This window comes from Chionomys nivalis, chromosome 15 (genome assembly GCF_950005125.1).
Source record: "Chionomys nivalis chromosome 15, mChiNiv1.1, whole genome shotgun sequence".
NCBI classification, from domain to species: domain Eukaryota; kingdom Metazoa; phylum Chordata; class Mammalia; order Rodentia; family Cricetidae; genus Chionomys; species Chionomys nivalis.
In genome coordinates, this window is record NC_080100.1 from 6,237,860 (window position 1) to 6,256,097 (window position 18,238).

The window sequence follows — 18,238 nt, forward strand, 5'->3', positions numbered from 1 at the left end:
ATATCAGAAATCCTCCTCCACTGCTTTCCCCCATGTTGGATCATTCTTTTGTTTTCTAAGCTTGGTTGACCTCACGGGACCCTCCTGTCTCAGCTCAAAGTATTGAGGTTATGAACACATGTACAACCTCCACACTTATATGGGGCCTGGAGATTCAAAATCAGGTCTTAATGTTTATACAAAAACTATTTGAACCTTTGGGTGATTGGCCCAGCTAACCTTACTATTTCGCTTTTGCTAATCAGTCACTATACCAAGTTTATAAACTAAACTTACTAGGATTATGTACATGCGGGAAAAAGCAGTATCGGCAGGGTTTGTTCTGCCCAGGTCAGGTGCCCACTAATTGACTGGGAAAGTATTTCATGTGGATAAAGGGTCTTACCAATGCATCTCATTCACCCCAATTATTCAGATGTGGCTTTTCAGTTTTTGATCAAGAATATGCTTGGAATTTATATTTTCAGAATTTCAGTAACATGATTGACTAATTTTTAGACTAGGTTGTTTTAGACTATGAATTCTACAACTCAGCCCTCACAATTTCAGATTTTAGTACTGACTACAAGACAGAGGCATCGTGTATTCACAACGAGTCGAGACTGCAGTGCACGCCTTTATGTTACTGCCTCTGTCAATATGTGGTTTCCAAAAAAATCCCCACATAGTTTCATCCTGTTTTAGTTCCTCCTGTAAGGTAATGACCTTTAAATCTTTTCTATTGCTCCGACATGACATATCTGGTGAGAGCCATGGTCCTCACTGACGTTCGCTCTTCCATCTTGCACTGAATTGCCGGAGCATTGCGCCGAATGCCGGGGAAGGGAGGGCTTCTCATTTGTGCCATTGTGTATTCTGCACACTGCTTCTCTTTCTCCTGGAGTAATTATCTCTGGCTGTTATCTCTTAGTGCAATTTAGTTTACCATTTTCTCCATTCCATTTACAAAGAGAGGATGCTTCCTTCTCTCGACCATCATCATATCCATCACTTGTCTATCACCTGTCTCACTGGCTAGCTAACATCTCTCTGTCTCTGTATATAGTGTACATACTCAAAGTGTGGAGACTTTTTAAAGGATATACATTCATCCATGTCTCTAGATAAGCACATACACACATGTTCCCTTTCTTATGCTCCATTGTTATACAACAGCTTTGGAATTAAACTACTTATTGACAAATGGGTGATCACACAGTTTTCTTTCCACTATCTTTAATCATAGAGATATTTTCTTGAAAATCAGATGTATTTAAATTTACCCATTTATTTAAATGGTGGCTAAAATTATTTTAGCAAAGAGTTATGTAAGTACTCCATGGAAAATATGAACATAAAGTCTCCTAAGTATTTTTGCCTATGTTTGGAATGAATCCACTACTCTCAGTAGGGAATTTCTCCATTCAAACTTCTCTATGTGTTCTCTAGAGCATCGCTACTAAATAGCTGAGCATGCCTGAAAGTTGAATATGACTGAATTAAAATAAAAAGTAAAATTGCTCAGTCAACCCATATAGCATCATGTGGTATTACTTAGTGTCTTAGTTAGAGTACTACTATTCTTGGGATGAAACACCATGATCAAATACAACCTGTGTAGGAAAACATTTATTTCATTCACAGCCCCATACAATAATCCATCATCAACAGCAGTGAGAGCAGGACCCTGGAGGCAGGAGCTGATGCAGAGGTCATGGAGGGTGCTGCTTATTACAGATTGTTCATCATGGCTTGATCAACCTGATTCCTTATACAACCCAGGACCACCAGTCCAGGATGGCACCACTCACAGTGGACTGGGTCGTCCCCTATTGATCACTAATTGAGAAATGCCCTACAGCTGGATCTTATGGAGGCCTTTACTCACCTCCCTTCAGATCACACTAGCTTGAGTCAAGTTGACATCAACCTAGCTGGAGCAGCTGGGGAAAGGCTGATAGCCCAGGGACAGTGAGACCTGCTGTAAATAGACTGAGCATTTCTATCTACTAAAGAGGTAACATACCTTCTCTTAAAGCATCAATAGAGAGCATGCAGTCATATTTGACAGACAGACGTGCTAAGTGAGAACAGTGCCCAGTACCGCTATGTCTATCACCGTTGCTCTATCCAAGTCTATCGTGGTTCGGAATAAATTTAGGATGACAAATGACTCATGGGTTCACAGTCATCAGATGAAGAGTTTCAATCCATCCACCTCTAAGGAATGTTAGGGTGACGTGACCCATTTTTTTAAATTTATTTTTTGCTAAGGCTTTCCTTTTCACTTATTTAATTATTAACTCCTAGGTAACTGGAAACCTCTAGCTTCTACAATATAATCTCTTACCCAAATATGAAGTGTATTATTTAAGCTGGAAACAATGGGGCTTCCTAGGTGCCAGCTTATCTATCAATGTCAGCATTAGGGGAGGGTCAGGATAAGGAAAGGAAATGGAAACAGGGCAGAGAATCCCAAGCATGCACATCCTTCAGACGTTATGTCAGGTACCAGGCCATTTTTGAAATGAAAGTAGGAAAGTATTCAGATAACTGAATCGACCCTCTATTTACCTAGTACCCGGGGATTGCCAAACAGTATTTGCCATCGGTTTATAGACATTTCTTGATCTTATTTCCTGAAACTAAATGATAGACACAGCTGAGGGAAAACATTCATGCTATCTTCTATTTATTTATTTATCTATTTATTTGAGACTGCATGAAAAGCAGAAATTCAAGAATGGCCAGAAACAAAGCCATAAAAACACTTCATTTACTTCCGTTGTTTTGATGACGGTGGATTTGTTCTTGGGTTTGTTTCTTTTGAGCCAAGGGAACTGTGTAGTAAGGGTCTAGAATACTGAACAATCTTAAATAATATTCCTGAAAACTCTGAGCAATAACCATCATACTGGGCGAATTGACTTTGCCTGGGTCTATGTACGGACCAGAGGACCCTGTCATTGGCTGAGACGCTTCCCCTTTGGAAGATTTACACTTGGCTGGTGAGGGCACTGTCTTGGGAAGCTGTATCACTGTGTCTCCAAAGCAGGAAGTAGGGTTAATATATGGGCATCGGGAATTGTGTGTAAACGGCTATCCACTTTGCTTCAATAGCCTGAGCCTTGGGCCAATTTGTGATCCTTAATTCCCCATGTGATCTGCCCCAGCTCTGAGAGCAGGTCAGCCTGGTTCTTTTCTTGGTGGTCTTTCCAGTTCCCACCTCCTGAATCCTTACCTTCCACAGACCACACATAGTGAATCTCTATGCGAGAGGTGGCTCCACGGAGCCTGACCTTACACGGCAGTGTAAATGACAGTCACAAAGTCACACTTGTAGTCCTTGTTAAACAAGGGTCAATACAGATAGTCTCACAAACACTTCCCACTGGTACAGTACTAGGTAGAGACAAAGCAGCCATTTTTTACTAGAGACTTCCATACCCCTGCTGAAATTGAGCTTGACCACAAATGAACTGAGAACCTTGATGAAGCCACCTGTGCCCTGAGCCTGAACTAGTCAATAAGATTAAATTGTACCCAAACCTCAGTGATTCTCTCCAACCCGGGTACTGCTTCCTAACACTGAATGCAGGGTAGGGGGACGATACATGTGTGGTCATTCTTATTGCTGTTTTCGGCATCATTATTTCACCAAATTACAGCACTAAACCTCTACCAAATAAACAGCACACCAAGCTCATAGGGACCACTTTCCTTAAAGACACAGAAACAGGGATCACTCCAGCAAGGACTGAAGGGAAAGAAGGCAAGATGATTAAAATTCCAATGCTGACAAGGACTTCAGGGATAATCCACAATTTCTGAATCGCCTCTCCAAAATGTACTGTGGAGAAAATTGAGGTCTGGAGAGGTTAAGTGACTTGTTCAGAGTATCATGCTCAGTATTCGCAGAAATGTCTGCGGCATGAATAAATCTGTTTGTGTACAGTTAAAAAGAATTAAAATAGGTAGGTTAGAGGAAGAGAACAGAGAAGCACGTTCGTGGAATCCAGCCTGTTCTCCTAGCTGTGCTACTATTTCTTGCTCATGTAGGAACCCTGCCTTTGCTGTTCATCCCGCAGAGGCAGAGAAGCTGCATTTCCCAGCATGCCTTGTAATTGTCTCAGAACACAGTACTAAGTGGAATTTGACTGAGAAGGAATGCTCACACACATCTTGGCTTGCTCCCCCAGCCTACTCTCAAAAATGTGGGATGAGGATGGGGTCACTATCAACCGAGAGTCATGATGCTCCCAAATGGCACCCGGAACAGAGCTCCCAAAGCCTACCCTGCAATGTTGGCCATGGAGAGGTGAGTCTTATGTGTGTTCAAAGAGTGAGGGGAAAGTGGTTGTCTCTTCCTGGAGGGCTACCCAACTTGGTGAGTATATTCTGGAACCAGTAAAAGCTCAACCAGGCTCTGGGTGAAACACACCTATTCAACAGCAAGTCCTCCAAGAATCTACAGAGGGAGGATAAGGAAAATGTACATTTACACAATGGAGTACTACACAGCAGAAAAAAATAATGACATCTTCAGGCAAATGGATAGAGTTAAAAAACATCATTTTGAGTGAGGTAACCCAGACCCAGAAAGACAATTATTACATGTACTCACTCATAAGTGGTTTTAAAACATAAAGCAAAGAAAACCAGCCCACAAATCACAATCCCAGAGAACCTAAACAACAATGAGGACTCTAAGAGAGACATACATGGACCTAACCTACATGGGAAGTAGAAAAAGACAAGATCTCCTGAGTAAATTGGGAGCCTGGTGACCTTGGGGGAGGGTTTAAGGGGAGGGGAGAGGCAGGGAGGGGAGCAGAGAAAAATGTAGAGCTCAATAAAAATTAATTAAATAAAAGAAAAAAGTAAAAAAAAAAAAAGAAAATATTTGAGCAAAGTGGTAGATGTAATAGCACTTGGCAGGAATCCTGGCCGGTGAGCAGGACACGAGAGCCTGGAAGCAGGTGAGGAAGGAGGGACTACTTTGGCTCCAGGCTGTTAGCCAAGGCCTTCATCAGACTCTAATTGGCATGGAAGGGAGCACAAAGAATCTCATCAACCAAACACTGTGTGAGAACGTGAAGCAGCAACAATGGAAGCTTATGACCCCGACTCACATCCTACCCACCCAGCTCTTCAGTCAGTCAGGAAACACTCATTGAAAACTGGCTACACTCAGATAGGAGAATAAAACACATATGCTTAAAGATGAAAGCACAAATATGACAGGCTCTGATGACCTAGGCTGGGCCTGCTCAAGTTCTCTGATGAGCAGCCACAGGTAGCCATGATTGCACACTAACAATATGCAAATGAGCTGGCCTAGCTGTGTGTAATCCAACTTTATGATCCACAAGCCTTCATTCGATGATCTTTGAAAGGATGCAATCAAATCCTTCTGCTTCTAGGAAATTATGATGTTACGAACATGTGGTAAAGAAAGACAAACGGGAGATGATGCTTTGGAATCAAGATTCCTCAGAGCCACAGGGAGGCCAGGCTCTTGAAACTCAATAAATACAAAATATAATTTAAAAAATTAATCAATGTGACTATCTCTTTGGAATAATTATTCTAAATTATTAATTAGTTAATCATTCTTTAGATCCTAAAGCTTTCCAGCTCAGGTAGTTATATCAGAATCTTATGACCCATTAGAGTGTATATTATAAATTGATTTAATTCCTTTTTAAATTTAATTTCATATTAATAAAAGGAGGGAATTTAAACCTAAGAATCACAACAGATTCTTTAGGCATGGTCACCAAGGGTTTAAACATGTCTTGGATTGTATATATTAAGAAAATCTAAAAAGGTGAATTTCCTAGATTATCATGAATTTTCTAGATGCAATGCAGTAATAACCATCAGTTCATGGATCAGAAAACTGGCACATTCAAAATACATGATAATTGAGGTAGCAGCAAAGGGGAGCATTGCCATGCAGGATGAAAGAGTTCTCTGCTGGATGGGGAGGGGCACTGCTCCACGCTGTGCAGGATATAAACAGTCAGGACCAGAAAGAGTGTCCCTAGACATTGTCAAATACATCAGAAGAAAAAAATAAAAACCTGCACTATTTGGGAATCGCTGGTTTAAACATTGACACAAGCTGAGATTCAATTTCCAATCACAGATACACAGAAAAATAAATTAAAACCAGCTGTAGCTTCTGATAATGTGGAGCGAAAGAGGCCAGGCTTTAGAAGTCATAAAGAGGCCAGCGGTGAGTGAGTGCACAGATTTTTGGTCTTCTGCTCATCCTTGCTGTGGGACACCAAGGGTCATGAAAGCAGATTTCGAGCTATTTCCCTGAAGATGGTGAGGGGTGAGTTGAACTCTCCTCTTGGACTTTCCGGAACCTGTCCAGGAGGATTCTGCCATGGCTATGGCGGTAAAACCCCAGATTGGCAAATGTGTTTACTCAGTTCTCAGGGAAGCTGTGTTTTTCTATTTTTTTTTTCTGAAAGAGTTCTTTCCCTAAAATAACTGTCATCATTGAGGCAAGACTAAGTGTGATAGAGTTCTGAATCTCCTAGGACAACACAAAGCAGGAGACAGAGACATGGAATGGCAGGTGGAGTGATATTTTATTTATATTTTAATAAATAAAGCTTGCCCAAAGATCAGAGTACAGAACCAAGCCACCAGAGGTCAGGCAGTAATGGAACTCATCTTTAATCCCAGATCTCAGGAGACGGTGGCAGAGGGATTTCTGTTCTTTCAAGGTCACCCTGGGCTACCCAAGATCGGATCTGTCTAAAAGAGAAACATAGCTCACACAAACGTGATCTCAGCACTTGGAATAACTCTCCTTTAATCCCAGCACCAGGGAGGTAGAGACAGGAATGATATGGCTGGGTGAGGAGAGGAATATAAGGTAGAAGGAGACAGGGGAGCTTAGGCGGTCTGAGGTTTGGTGGAGACAGTTGCTGTCTGAGGTTTGGCAGACACAGTCTGAGGACAGAATTGCTAGTACGGTCTGAGCATTAGTAGAGTAGAAGAACTCTCTAGTGGCTGGCCTCTATTTCTCTGATCTTCAGCATTAACCTCCACATCTGACTCTGGATTTTTATTGTTAAGACCAATTAGAGTTCGTGCCACAGGTAGACTCTTACTACCCCAGAGATTGACTGGTCTTCACCAGGCATGGCTGAATAACAGTATTTGAGGACACCTATTACCATATCTAGGTGGCAAGGTGTCCTATACAAGACACAACACCAATGCTGGGTTCTTGAGTCAATGAAAAAAAACAGGTTTAATTTCTGTGATTAAAAGCATCTCTTGGGTGTTTCTCTTTACATATTTAAAGTATGTCTGCTCAAACTCCTAATGAACAATCCCCATGGAGCCACTTTGCAGCGGATGTGTATGTGAATATTTCTGCTGGGACAGTGGAGATCATATCAAACACATCACATCCCCTCAGAGGAAGTAAAGGAATGACTGTATCCCCATCCCTACTCAAGGCTCTCAAGGACTTCATTGCTGATGCCTCTGCCGTGCACCACGCCCCCGTGTCTGCACTCTGTGCGCTAGAACCCAGTTTGCGAGCTTTGGGCAAGGGGCTGGAGGTTGAGAATACAGACGCAGAGACAGACTGACACACAGACCTTCAAACACTGATACCAAAGCCCAAAAAATGCTTCCTTTATTGTGTTCAGGGGCAGATTATATGAGATAGCCACGCCCCAGCCAAACCCACCAGAAACCACTCTCCTGCCATCAGGAACTCCTGAAGGTCTCGTGCTCAGAGCAACTGTAGGCACTCAGATCAGGGGAAAACAAGTTGTTTACAAGAAATTCAGGATCTGCGGTCTCACTGCTCCCAACATGCCTCTGTTGACTGGTGCTATGAGGTCCACAGGGGCAGAAGCGCCCTCCAATTGGTAGTATTGGTTTACTCCGTTCAGCCCCTTGCATCGGGTCTCTCAGGAAAACCAACTTCATAATGAGGCTTCTCACAACAAATAACAATGTTTATAGACATCACACAGGGCAGAGGACCATGCCCCTGCTGGAGTTTCTTGAACTCTGTGAAACTCAAAGAGAAGAGGAGAGGAACATCATTCTTCATCATTCTCTATGTGCCGGCTCAGTATCGATGCTCGTACAAAATCAAACTCAACAGGAATCAGATGGAGGAACTGTGTAGAAGAAGAGTAGCAGCGAGTGTAGAGACGACAGGAGCAGGTGTGTAAGGAAGACGATCTCAGAGCTCAGAATTGCCTGCTCACCCCAATGCTGACATTTCCACAGAGCTGAGAGTGGCCATTTTCAAGTGTCTCTTTTGGGCCACTTCTGAGAAGTATTTTGCACACCTCAATAATACACTTTACAAAGACAAAGTAGAAACTGGCAAAATGGATCAGTGCTTGTCACCAAGTCTGAGGACCTGGGTTCTATCCCTAGGACCCAAATGGTAGAGGAGAACTGACTTCTGGGAGTTGTCTTCTGACCTCCACGTGTGTCATGGTACAGGCACAAGCAAGCCCCACCCCGACACACACACATACTGTCAATCAAAGTAACTCTAATAAAGGTAAAGGAAGAATGAAACCTATTGCATGTCAGAAGGCTAGAACATTTATGTCAGTGGTTCAGATGCTGCCTGGTATCCTCATGCAGCAAATAAACATACAGAAAGAAATAATGCATAGAATAATTGCCACGTGAGGAATGAGAAAAGCTACGGCTCCGAGAAAACTCTCCGGGCCACCCGTCCACCTTCCTTCAGGTCATGGGATGCAACACACATGATTCAAGTGTGAATGGGGATCCAATTATTGTTGGGTATGAAGAAGGTGAAGTCAAGAGAGGGCTGGCTGCAAGGGAAGGTACCTGAATGTGAGAAACAGCCAGTGTTTGGGGGACTAAGAAGCAGCTTGATAATAGCAGAAAATATAAAGGTGTCTAAGTTGATGGGAGAGCTGAGTAAGAAACCAGCCATGTGAAGGAGGCCATGGTGTCTGCCAGCCAGAGGGAGCAGCAGCAAGTCCTGTCCAGCCATGAAAGAGGCTTCAGAGAAGCTGCGGTCATCGGTGTCCCCTTGACTTAGACTTTTTCTTTCCCTTTCAAGTTTGGTGTACTATATGGTCTCTGTTCTCTTTTTCTACAATATCTGATTTTTTAAGCCCATGGAGAGTAGGGAAATAAAATATATAATTCAAACCTCAATACTCTCTAGAAGAAAATAATATCTGTATAAAGTAACTGAAATCACAGAAGTTTTAAGCATCCTGTTTCTCCTCACAACTGCACTGTCAGCCAGGAACACTGAGCACCCGAATACAACCAGTTGTGTCAAAACAGGCTAGAGACACAAAATGCAAAGCCTCGATACTTCCAACAATGAATTCGGAATATCTCCGTCACTTCCTGTAATGAGCCTGTGTTAGAATGTTCATATTGGGCTATAGTAATATAAGATTCATGCCTGTAAAACGTTTCCCCGTAGTTCCTTAATGTTGTACTGAGATTACCAGATAGTACAGAATTACCTAAGACTTAATATTGCATTTTATTTTAGTACACACACAGACACTCATTCTCTTTCTCACGTATGTGTGTGTGCGTGTGTGTGTTTACCGTGTGATTCCCGAGATCAAACTCAGCTATTTGGGTTTAGCAGCAAGAGTCTTTATCAGCTGAGCCATCCTAGGTCCTCTCAGATAACCCATTTATAAGAACAATGCAGCCCTTTGTTTGCCAGTGTTTAATCCATTATTATTTTTCCACCCTTGGAAGTAGTCATTTAAATAAAAATAAAATATTCATGGAATTCAACAAGACCTGTTTCCTGGGGACACATGAGAAACAAACAGTGCTGAAAAGAATTGTTAGCTTTATCTCTAGTAACACTAAATAATCAACATGCTGCAATCCTGCAGACACAAACGCATGCCAGGAGAGCCGACCAGCTTGGTGTGCGCTCATGGAGGGTAGCATTTGGCTCCTGTTATCAGGACTATGTTTTGAAAACCACCCCACTGTTCAGATGTCACTGTTTTACTGGGTCAGTGTGAGCAGACCAAGGGTACCCCAGGTAGAGAGACTGAGATATTTTCCGGGATCAATGTGAGCAGACCAAGGGTGCCCCAGGTGGAGAGACTGAGATTCTTCGCTTTTTCAGTAAGAGCATTGACTGCTGTGGACGACCTACATATGACCCTGTCATAGGTAGTCCTGGCAAAAGGAAGTGATGACTGGGAAGGCAATTAGTCTCCTTGCCCTTGCAACATCTTATTCAAGACTTAATAGTAACTATATGCCTGGAGCTCTCTGCATTTATTAGGATATGAAGTCAAGAAATGTTAAGAACACTCGTGACTTTCATTCCAACTTCCCCTTACTATGTTATCAAAGTACCCACTTTGTAGGTGTTTGCAGCGACTGCACATGTATGACTTGTCACTCAAGAGTAACTTGAAAACATGATGCCCATTATCCATTGATTGGTTACTTCTCATTTCGCTGTGATGGACTATGTAACACGATGAAACATAAGTGAGACAGTCTTCATTCTGGCTCACAGTTCAAAGAACTACATTCCATCATGGAGCATGACAGGGAAGCCTTGGTGGCAGGACCAGGAGGCCAAGTCATGATGCACACACAGTCAAAAGGCAGAAAGTGAACAGAAAGTCGAGCTGGCTTATAAAGCCCCATCCTGTCACCCATTGCTTTGACTTTCTTCCTCCAGCAAGGCTCCACCTCTAAATACCCCACAACTTTCCCAAATGGTTCCAGCAGCTCAACACAATTGTCCAGACACAAAAGACCATGGAGGAGATTTCATATTCAAAGCACACCAATCCTACATACTTGATATGGTTTCCCAAATAATAAGGACATTCTCTTCCATAATTCTTACCATCATAGTTACAAAAAATCAAGGGAATAATATTTGCATGTTTTTAAAATATTAAGATGCTATCTTACCTACTGATCTTCAAATTTTTGAGTTGTGTCAAAACTGTCACTTGTAGCATGAAAAGGAGTATGCTTTGAGAATCAGTTTGGAGTAAGTATTATCTTGATAGATGTTCTTGGATGAAGCAACTTTATTTAGACATATACACACATCACATGATTATAATATTTGAAAGTTCAAAGGCAGATTTTTGTAAGATGTTTATCTGGGCTTGAGTGGTGTTTCCGTATGATGAGATTGGTTATAATTTTTTGGTGGGTTGTCATGGAAACCCTGCAACATCTCCAGTATGAAAAATCACAGAAATCTGGTCCATTACTACTGAAGTCATAATACACTGCTTGGTCATAGGTTCATAGTAGGGTTCTTCACTGTCAAGGTGCAAGTTTTCCACATGCACTAAATAACCATTATCTTGATAAGTGTCGTGAGAATGTCAATATCCTGGTTGTCATCAAATACAATTGATAAGTTGACCACCCAAGGAGCATGTTTATGTCATGGAGTTTTCAGTGTAATGGTTGCCAAATCCCAACATTCTGTTAGATTTTTCTGTCAATATTTTAGTTTGCTTTTTTGTTTCATTTTTTTATTTTAATGTTAACATATGCTCATTAATTCTTATCTGAGTCAATGCTCAATAATATGCTACTTCTTACCATCTCCTGGCAATCAATCAATTTCTCCATTTCTGCAGGGAGCCCATCCCCAGATGGTCCCCATGTCCTGCCAGATCATCATTCATCTTTGGACACCTCCTTCCTTTCTGAAACTAGCTCCTTCAGTCTGACCTCACACCGCCTTTTCTTTATCCTAGAATCATTGCTTCTCCTAGAAACACTGGCTTCCCACAGTGGAGACTTCTGTTTGTAAATTGTGTTCACTTTCCTGTAATGTAATACTTCTAGAACCCCCAAACCCTGAGAGCCAGGAAAGGAGGAAATAAACACATCTGTGTCTTGCATGTTTCTCTGTACACACTTGCACACCTACTGTGTGCCTGTGTTAGCGTGTGTGCACATAATCAGGAGTGTGCAGATGCATAATTCTGTGAGAGTCCATGCTTTCATAGATGTGTATGCATGTGAGAGACAGGGGACCACTGTGAGCACAATTCAGCTTTTATTTGTAAGTGGAGGCAGGGTCTTTACTGGCCTGAAATTCATCAAGTAGTCTAGACTTTCCAGGCAGTCAGCCAAGGCCCAGCGGTCCATTCACCTGACTCCAGTCCCCTAGTATGAGATTACAAGTGGATGCCACCACTCCGCCTTATCACATTGGTTCTGCAATTGGAGGCGGGCCTGACAGAGCCATCTCCCCAGCTCACAGCCCACGCGCCCCAAGTGAGAAGCTAGATACTGTGTGATACTATGAGAACAGAAATGAACATATTGTGCATCAGATGGTCTGTATTCCATAAGATCATTTATAACAATTTTTAAAATTCTGTTTAAATTTTTGTTTTAAACTATGGCTTGGTTTTCATTAGAAATTAAATTATATGTATTTATAAATACAACATGATTTTATTATAAGTGTATACATTGAGGAATAGCTTCAAGCCATAGAATCTGTGCATTACCTGACACAGTTATTATTATTTGGTGCAAAGAGCATTTAAAATCTGTTTGACTATTTTAAAGTACACAGTACAGTTATTCAAACTGCATTTAAAAAGCTGTATGCTAGGTCTCTCAGATTATCCCTGCAGTCTAACTGAGATTGTGCCTACTTTGGCTAAGGTCTTTCCAGCACTTCTGCATCTTCCCAGCCATACAGAGCCACCATTCTATTTTCTGCTACTTTGAACTGGTCATTTTCAGATCTACAAATAGGTGTTATCCTTCAGTCTCTGTATTTCTGTGACTCTTTTGTTTAACTTAAGAGCGTGCCCGTAGCTTGCTGATCATTCCAACAGCTTATTAATAAACTCTCAGTTTACACCCTGTCAGCTCAGCTAAAGCTATATGCTAAACTGTAGCGAGCAGGAAATTTGTTGCCCAACATGATAAAACTATATTAAAGATTTATCCATTGTCATCACTTAAAAAGCAAAAGCTATATACGACTGTGGAAAATTAGCTGTGCATCACCTCCTTTGAAGGCTTTGGTCATTCTTACCTGGATAGCATATGGTTAAGATAATTTGTGGCCACTTTGTCAATGAAGAAACTGATAATTACCAATAAGCCAGGAGCTAGATGACAAGTCCAGGGATAAGGACAGCAATATGAGCAGATTATGGAGTTGTCTTACTTTAAGACACTGGCAAATGAAAGGTGGATCTGATCTGAAACTCTAGCTCTAGTGTGTAGCAACGTTCACACACACTAGCATTGTAGATGGAAAGGGTCGGCTTCTCTCCAGTAATTTCTTAGAGCATAGGACACTAGGCTATTAGTAAATTGTTTAAAGCCTTTTTCCCCAAAAACGTTAAAAACCCACAGATTCCAACACAACGTGCAGAAAGCCTAGGAACACTGGTGGGGGCGGGTTATGAATATATTCCTCATTTTCCCTCCTAGGAGTCCCTGCCTGACACACTTTCCTAAGAGAATAGATCGAGAAAAGAAGCTTTAGTGATCAGATCTTCTATTAAAATAAATAAACACGAGGACGCCAAGCTCAGTCTCCAAGTGGCAACAGAAACAAATTTTATTTTTAAAGGTTAATATATTCTCTTCGCTTTCTGAGGCTTTTAACCCATGCAGTCACTGTGATATCATGATAAACAAAGGAGAAGAGGATATTTCATAGAACATGATAGCTACTAGATGCATCAACACCTGCTCACACTAGAGGAAAGAAATACTTCCAGGGCTCAAGGGATTTCCCTGGCACTCTTGTCACCTGATGAAGAGAAAGCCAGGATGATGTCCAGGGAGTGAGAGACCACATCCAGGAGGGAATGACTAACCAGAAATTAAAGGAGAGAGGTGATGACTCATATCAGGTAAGGTAGCTAAGAGTCCTGGGGCCTGACCACTGAGGAAATGAACCCTGTTGATGCTGGGGTTTGCATGAATCTCTTTTCAGTTCCTTGACATGAAAAACAAAAGCTAAAATAAACAATAAACTGCACCTACCTGGATGAGAGACAGATCTTCAAGCTGTAATCTGAAGAGATAGTTCCTGCAAAACAGAAACAGAGAGCATGTTACCTTTAAGAGATCCCCAAATGTCAAAGTCTATAAGCATCATGAGAATGACTGAAAAAAACAGGTAATGATGTGGGGACAAAATACCATCCTGCTACTAACATGGCAAATAACTCTCTGAAACAGAGAATAAGGGCATCTGACTTCTCAGGGGATGTGCACTTGGGACTGGTAAGAGCTGTGAACTACGCGGCATATATGCAAGAGGCAGATGTAAGCCCTAATTGCCTGTTAGGGGTGATGGGAATTAGGAAGCGGCTGTGGGCACTTGACTCTGGAGATAAGTTTAAAGTATAGAGGATGAAACACAACTCTTCTTCCAGGGTCTACTCTTGTCTCTTGTCAGGATTCACTGGTTTGATTCTTAGGCCCTGACTTCAACCTGTGTCCCAGCATCTGTCTTGCTGATTGGGTTCAGCTTAGATGCACAAACTTATCAGTTTGACAAGAAAACTACCAGTTCCAATAAGGGATGCCCAAGGAACACAGAAGAGCACAGACAAAGGAAAATATAAATATGATGTACAGCAGACCCTGAACTTATAGCTTTTGGGTGGTCTCTATAGCAGACAAAATCATGAGAGCCTCAAAACATCAGGAAGAGGAGGCACTGTGGCAGTAGAAACCCCCTTAGAAGAGGTGAAAATCAATCCAAGTATTCCCCAATACCTCAGAAGAGGGCTGAATACAAAAAGGAAAGCCCACCTTTAGATGCAAAAAGTCAGGCGATGTAGAGAAGTCAAAGGACAAAGAATGTAATAATAGCTTGGTTTAAGGTTACTTCTATGGCATGAAGAGAGAAACAATCCAACCATCAACAAGAAACAAATGTAGGTAACTTTCACTGTTGGGAAGGAAGGGTGTTATGTATATACAAACTGAGAACAGACAGACCATGCCAGGAATAGAGACAAGTGCCAGCCAAAGCAGGTCAAGGGCATAGTTTTGATAGTACCATTCCTGCAACAGCAGACAGAAACAGGTAGACAGAACACTGAGGAAGAAGCTATCTAGTTACACAGGTCCTGGTGGAGAGCAGGGACTGGGGAGATCATGAGTGCCATGGACCAGTAACTGAGTGCTACCAGGTTTTTCAAATGATTTCTGAAAATTCTTCTTCAAATCACAACTGTAACCTGTCCACTGGATTTCTTTTGTCACTTCAATTTTTCTTTTGATATGCTGCGGAAGAAAGTTCTACAAACCTTGGATAGCTTATGCCCCCATATGCAACATCAGACTTGGAAAATTTTTGAAGAAAGAGAGCACCTTAGGTGAGTACCATGAAGAGACCAGGTTTCCAAAAGTAATGTCCTGTGAAGGGGACAAAGGACATCCCACACGTGTAGAAAGGAAGAGGACTATGGAAACATTCAGATTTTCTAAGTATGTGCTCCCATGTGGACACTGACAGCGCGACGGTCCTAGAAAGGAATCTACACCCAGTTGCGAACTTTAGACAAGACACTTAGCAAAGGAAGGAGAGCTAAGTCCAGCCATACCACCCACATGGCCTCGCTAAGCCCTTCTGCTCCCAAGGCACAGGATCTCCGACTTAGTGCCCTGACTGCAGAAGGCTTCCCTTCTGTAAGTTCAGTGACCTATGGGTTAGGAATGCTCGTACAAAAGCTATGACTGTGCAAGCAAACAAACTCGCCAAGAAAACTGAATGACTGTGTTCCAGTCTCCTTGTCTATAAAATGAAGTCAATAATCATCTTCCATCACTCTCTACACTTAGGGAAGTTTTAAGTCTAGACATAAAACACAGAACCATGACTGACCCATTGTAAGCATGCAATTGGCAGTCCAAATGTCTAATCCATTTTTGAAAGTGATTGAGAGCTCTCAATGCATTAAAGTTCTCCGCATATGTTCCACTGTGTAGAGGAATGGAAGGGGATCAACATCAGAGCACAGACAAAGCCAAGAGTCTCTGGCTCCCTGCTGAGTTGTTGGGAGGAATGGGAGTGGTGCCATTGAGTATTCAGAGACATTGGCTGCTTCTCTTGTCATTGGTTCTGAGACCAGAAGCTGTTCTTTTCTGACTTAGTAGTCATTTCAAGAAATATGTTCAAGTAAATAACTTCAAGTATTAGTAAAGCTTTAAGACTGTCATATACACAAACATCTTCATGTTCATAATACAGTACCAATCTCAGGGGACTTCACAGAAAAATAGCCCCATACCCAAAGAAAAAGTGACAAACTCCAGGGACATTAACAAATGCAGATAACAGTACCCATTTGATACTCTGAAGCTCTGGGCACAATGGCTGGGAAGAGGAGTCCAGAACCCTTTCTCTATTTGAAGCAAGGATGAGAGGAATGCCGAGATCACTCACTACAGTCTCTGCCTCCAGGTTGCAGTGCTTTTCATAAAGGAAGGCACACATCTCAAAATGACCGTCCACATCACTCCAAACAAATTCAATTGTCTAAACTCTATTTTGTCTGCTTCTCACCCATTGCTAGCCTTTCAACTCACCCCAACCCCCTTGAGACCCTCCCAGCCAATTTCAATATCTGCCTCTTTTGAAAGCACCTGAGGACTATGGCTCCCGTCCCACCATCTCCTAGATAATAAATTTATATAGCAGGGCTACTTGGCAAGCAATAAAAGGGGCAGAGAGGAGATAATGTCTCCTAGGAACATCACTCAAATCTTTGTGAGTCCTGCCATCAACCCTACCTCTACTCTGCTGCCCTGAAAAAGCATCAAGGAAGACATGGCTTGTCCCTGGGTAGTACTTCCTGAGTTATAACAGGGCACTGAGGATTCTTAACTCATTTTCAATCATGTCTTAATCTAAAGGGGAGCCATTGGCGACAAAAACTTCTGGAAGCAAGCCAATAAGAACTAAACACCTCCTATTTGTAGAAGGGAAAGGCTCTACAAATGGAAAGATGCAATACAAATGGTTCGTGGTTGTAGATTCAGAGGAAAACCCTATCTTCACTTTTATCTGTGTTTTGTAGCCTTAACAGTCAACCATCCAAGTTCCTCTTCTTTGCTTCACCTACACCAAACAGAGAGAGAGGCAGCAGCCCTTAGGATGTGGCCAGTTCTCATCTCCAATCAGTATCCCCAGACACGTGGACACATCGATATAAAATGATCAGGCCCCGGTGCTGCTCATGGAATGCATTTGCTTCCAGGCCATCGCCTTCACCTCTGTGACTATGACCTGGCTGTGACATACGTCTCTCCACTGAGAGAGCAGGTCGGTCTGAACGATCTGATTACACAGAGCCTCCCTCCACCTTCACTGCTTTCTTAAATGCTTCTCCAAGCTGCCTGCCAACATCTGATGTCAGCAAGGACCAGACTGCACCTACGAAACCAGAGTCAAAACACACAATCTGTCAACGTACGCAAGTAACTGGCAATCCTTTAGCTTTTACCTTTTTTCTTTTTGGAGATAAAACTATGGTTAAACTTTCCCCTCTTCTTTTCCTCCCCCCAGGCCTTCCCATGTACATCCCCTTGTTTTTGTCCAAATTTGTGATTTCTTTTTCTTTGTTGTTACTTTGTTCTTGTTGTTGATGTGTGTGTGTGTGTGTGTGTTTATTTATTCCTAAATCACATTCCTTTTGATTACAAGGAACCATAGTGTGTAGGTATCGGATAGCTCACTGAAGAGGTGTCTTGAGCAAACATGGAGAGCAGAGTGTCCAGATCCCCAGCAGTCCTGTAAGGAACTGGGCCTGGAACTCTATAACCTACAGTTGGTGGGGCGGGGGGGGCGGGGGGACAGAGTTTGGAGATGGGATTCCTAGAACTCACTTACCAGTCTGGTCAATTGGTAGACTCCAACCTTAGTGAGAGACATAATCTCAAAAAAATGAATTGGGAAAGTAGCAAAAATAACTTCCTATCAGCTTCTGGCTTTATATATTCAAATATACACATGTTACACAAAACTCATTAAATAAAATGAGTAACTAAACAACATTTGAAGAGACTGAGTTAATAAGTCATAGAGTTGCATGAACGTCTCTGTAATTTGGACAGGAATCTTATTCCTGGGTCCATGGGCTGAAGCCGTCGTTGCCAGCGGTGGCCCTGCTGTGAAACACAGGAACTGTGAGGGAATGTGGTCTTGTAGTAAAAGGTAGGTCACTGTAAGAGTGCCACTGAAGGAGTGACT

General features: G+C 42.2%; 1 protein-coding gene across 4 annotated transcripts in view; it reads right to left on the bottom strand.

Annotated features, from left to right (window-relative positions):
• The window catches only part of Sema5a (semaphorin 5A), a 432,689-nt gene that overhangs the window by 200,296 nt on the left and 214,155 nt on the right, over positions 1–18,238 (bottom strand). For all 4 annotated transcript variants that reach the window (XM_057789435.1, XM_057789432.1, XM_057789434.1 and 1 more), the window contains one exon: positions 14,017–14,062. In XM_057789435.1, coding sequence (XP_057645418.1) covers positions 14,017–14,062 — 46 coding nt within the window. The remainder of the gene's footprint in view (positions 1–14,016; positions 14,063–18,238) is intronic.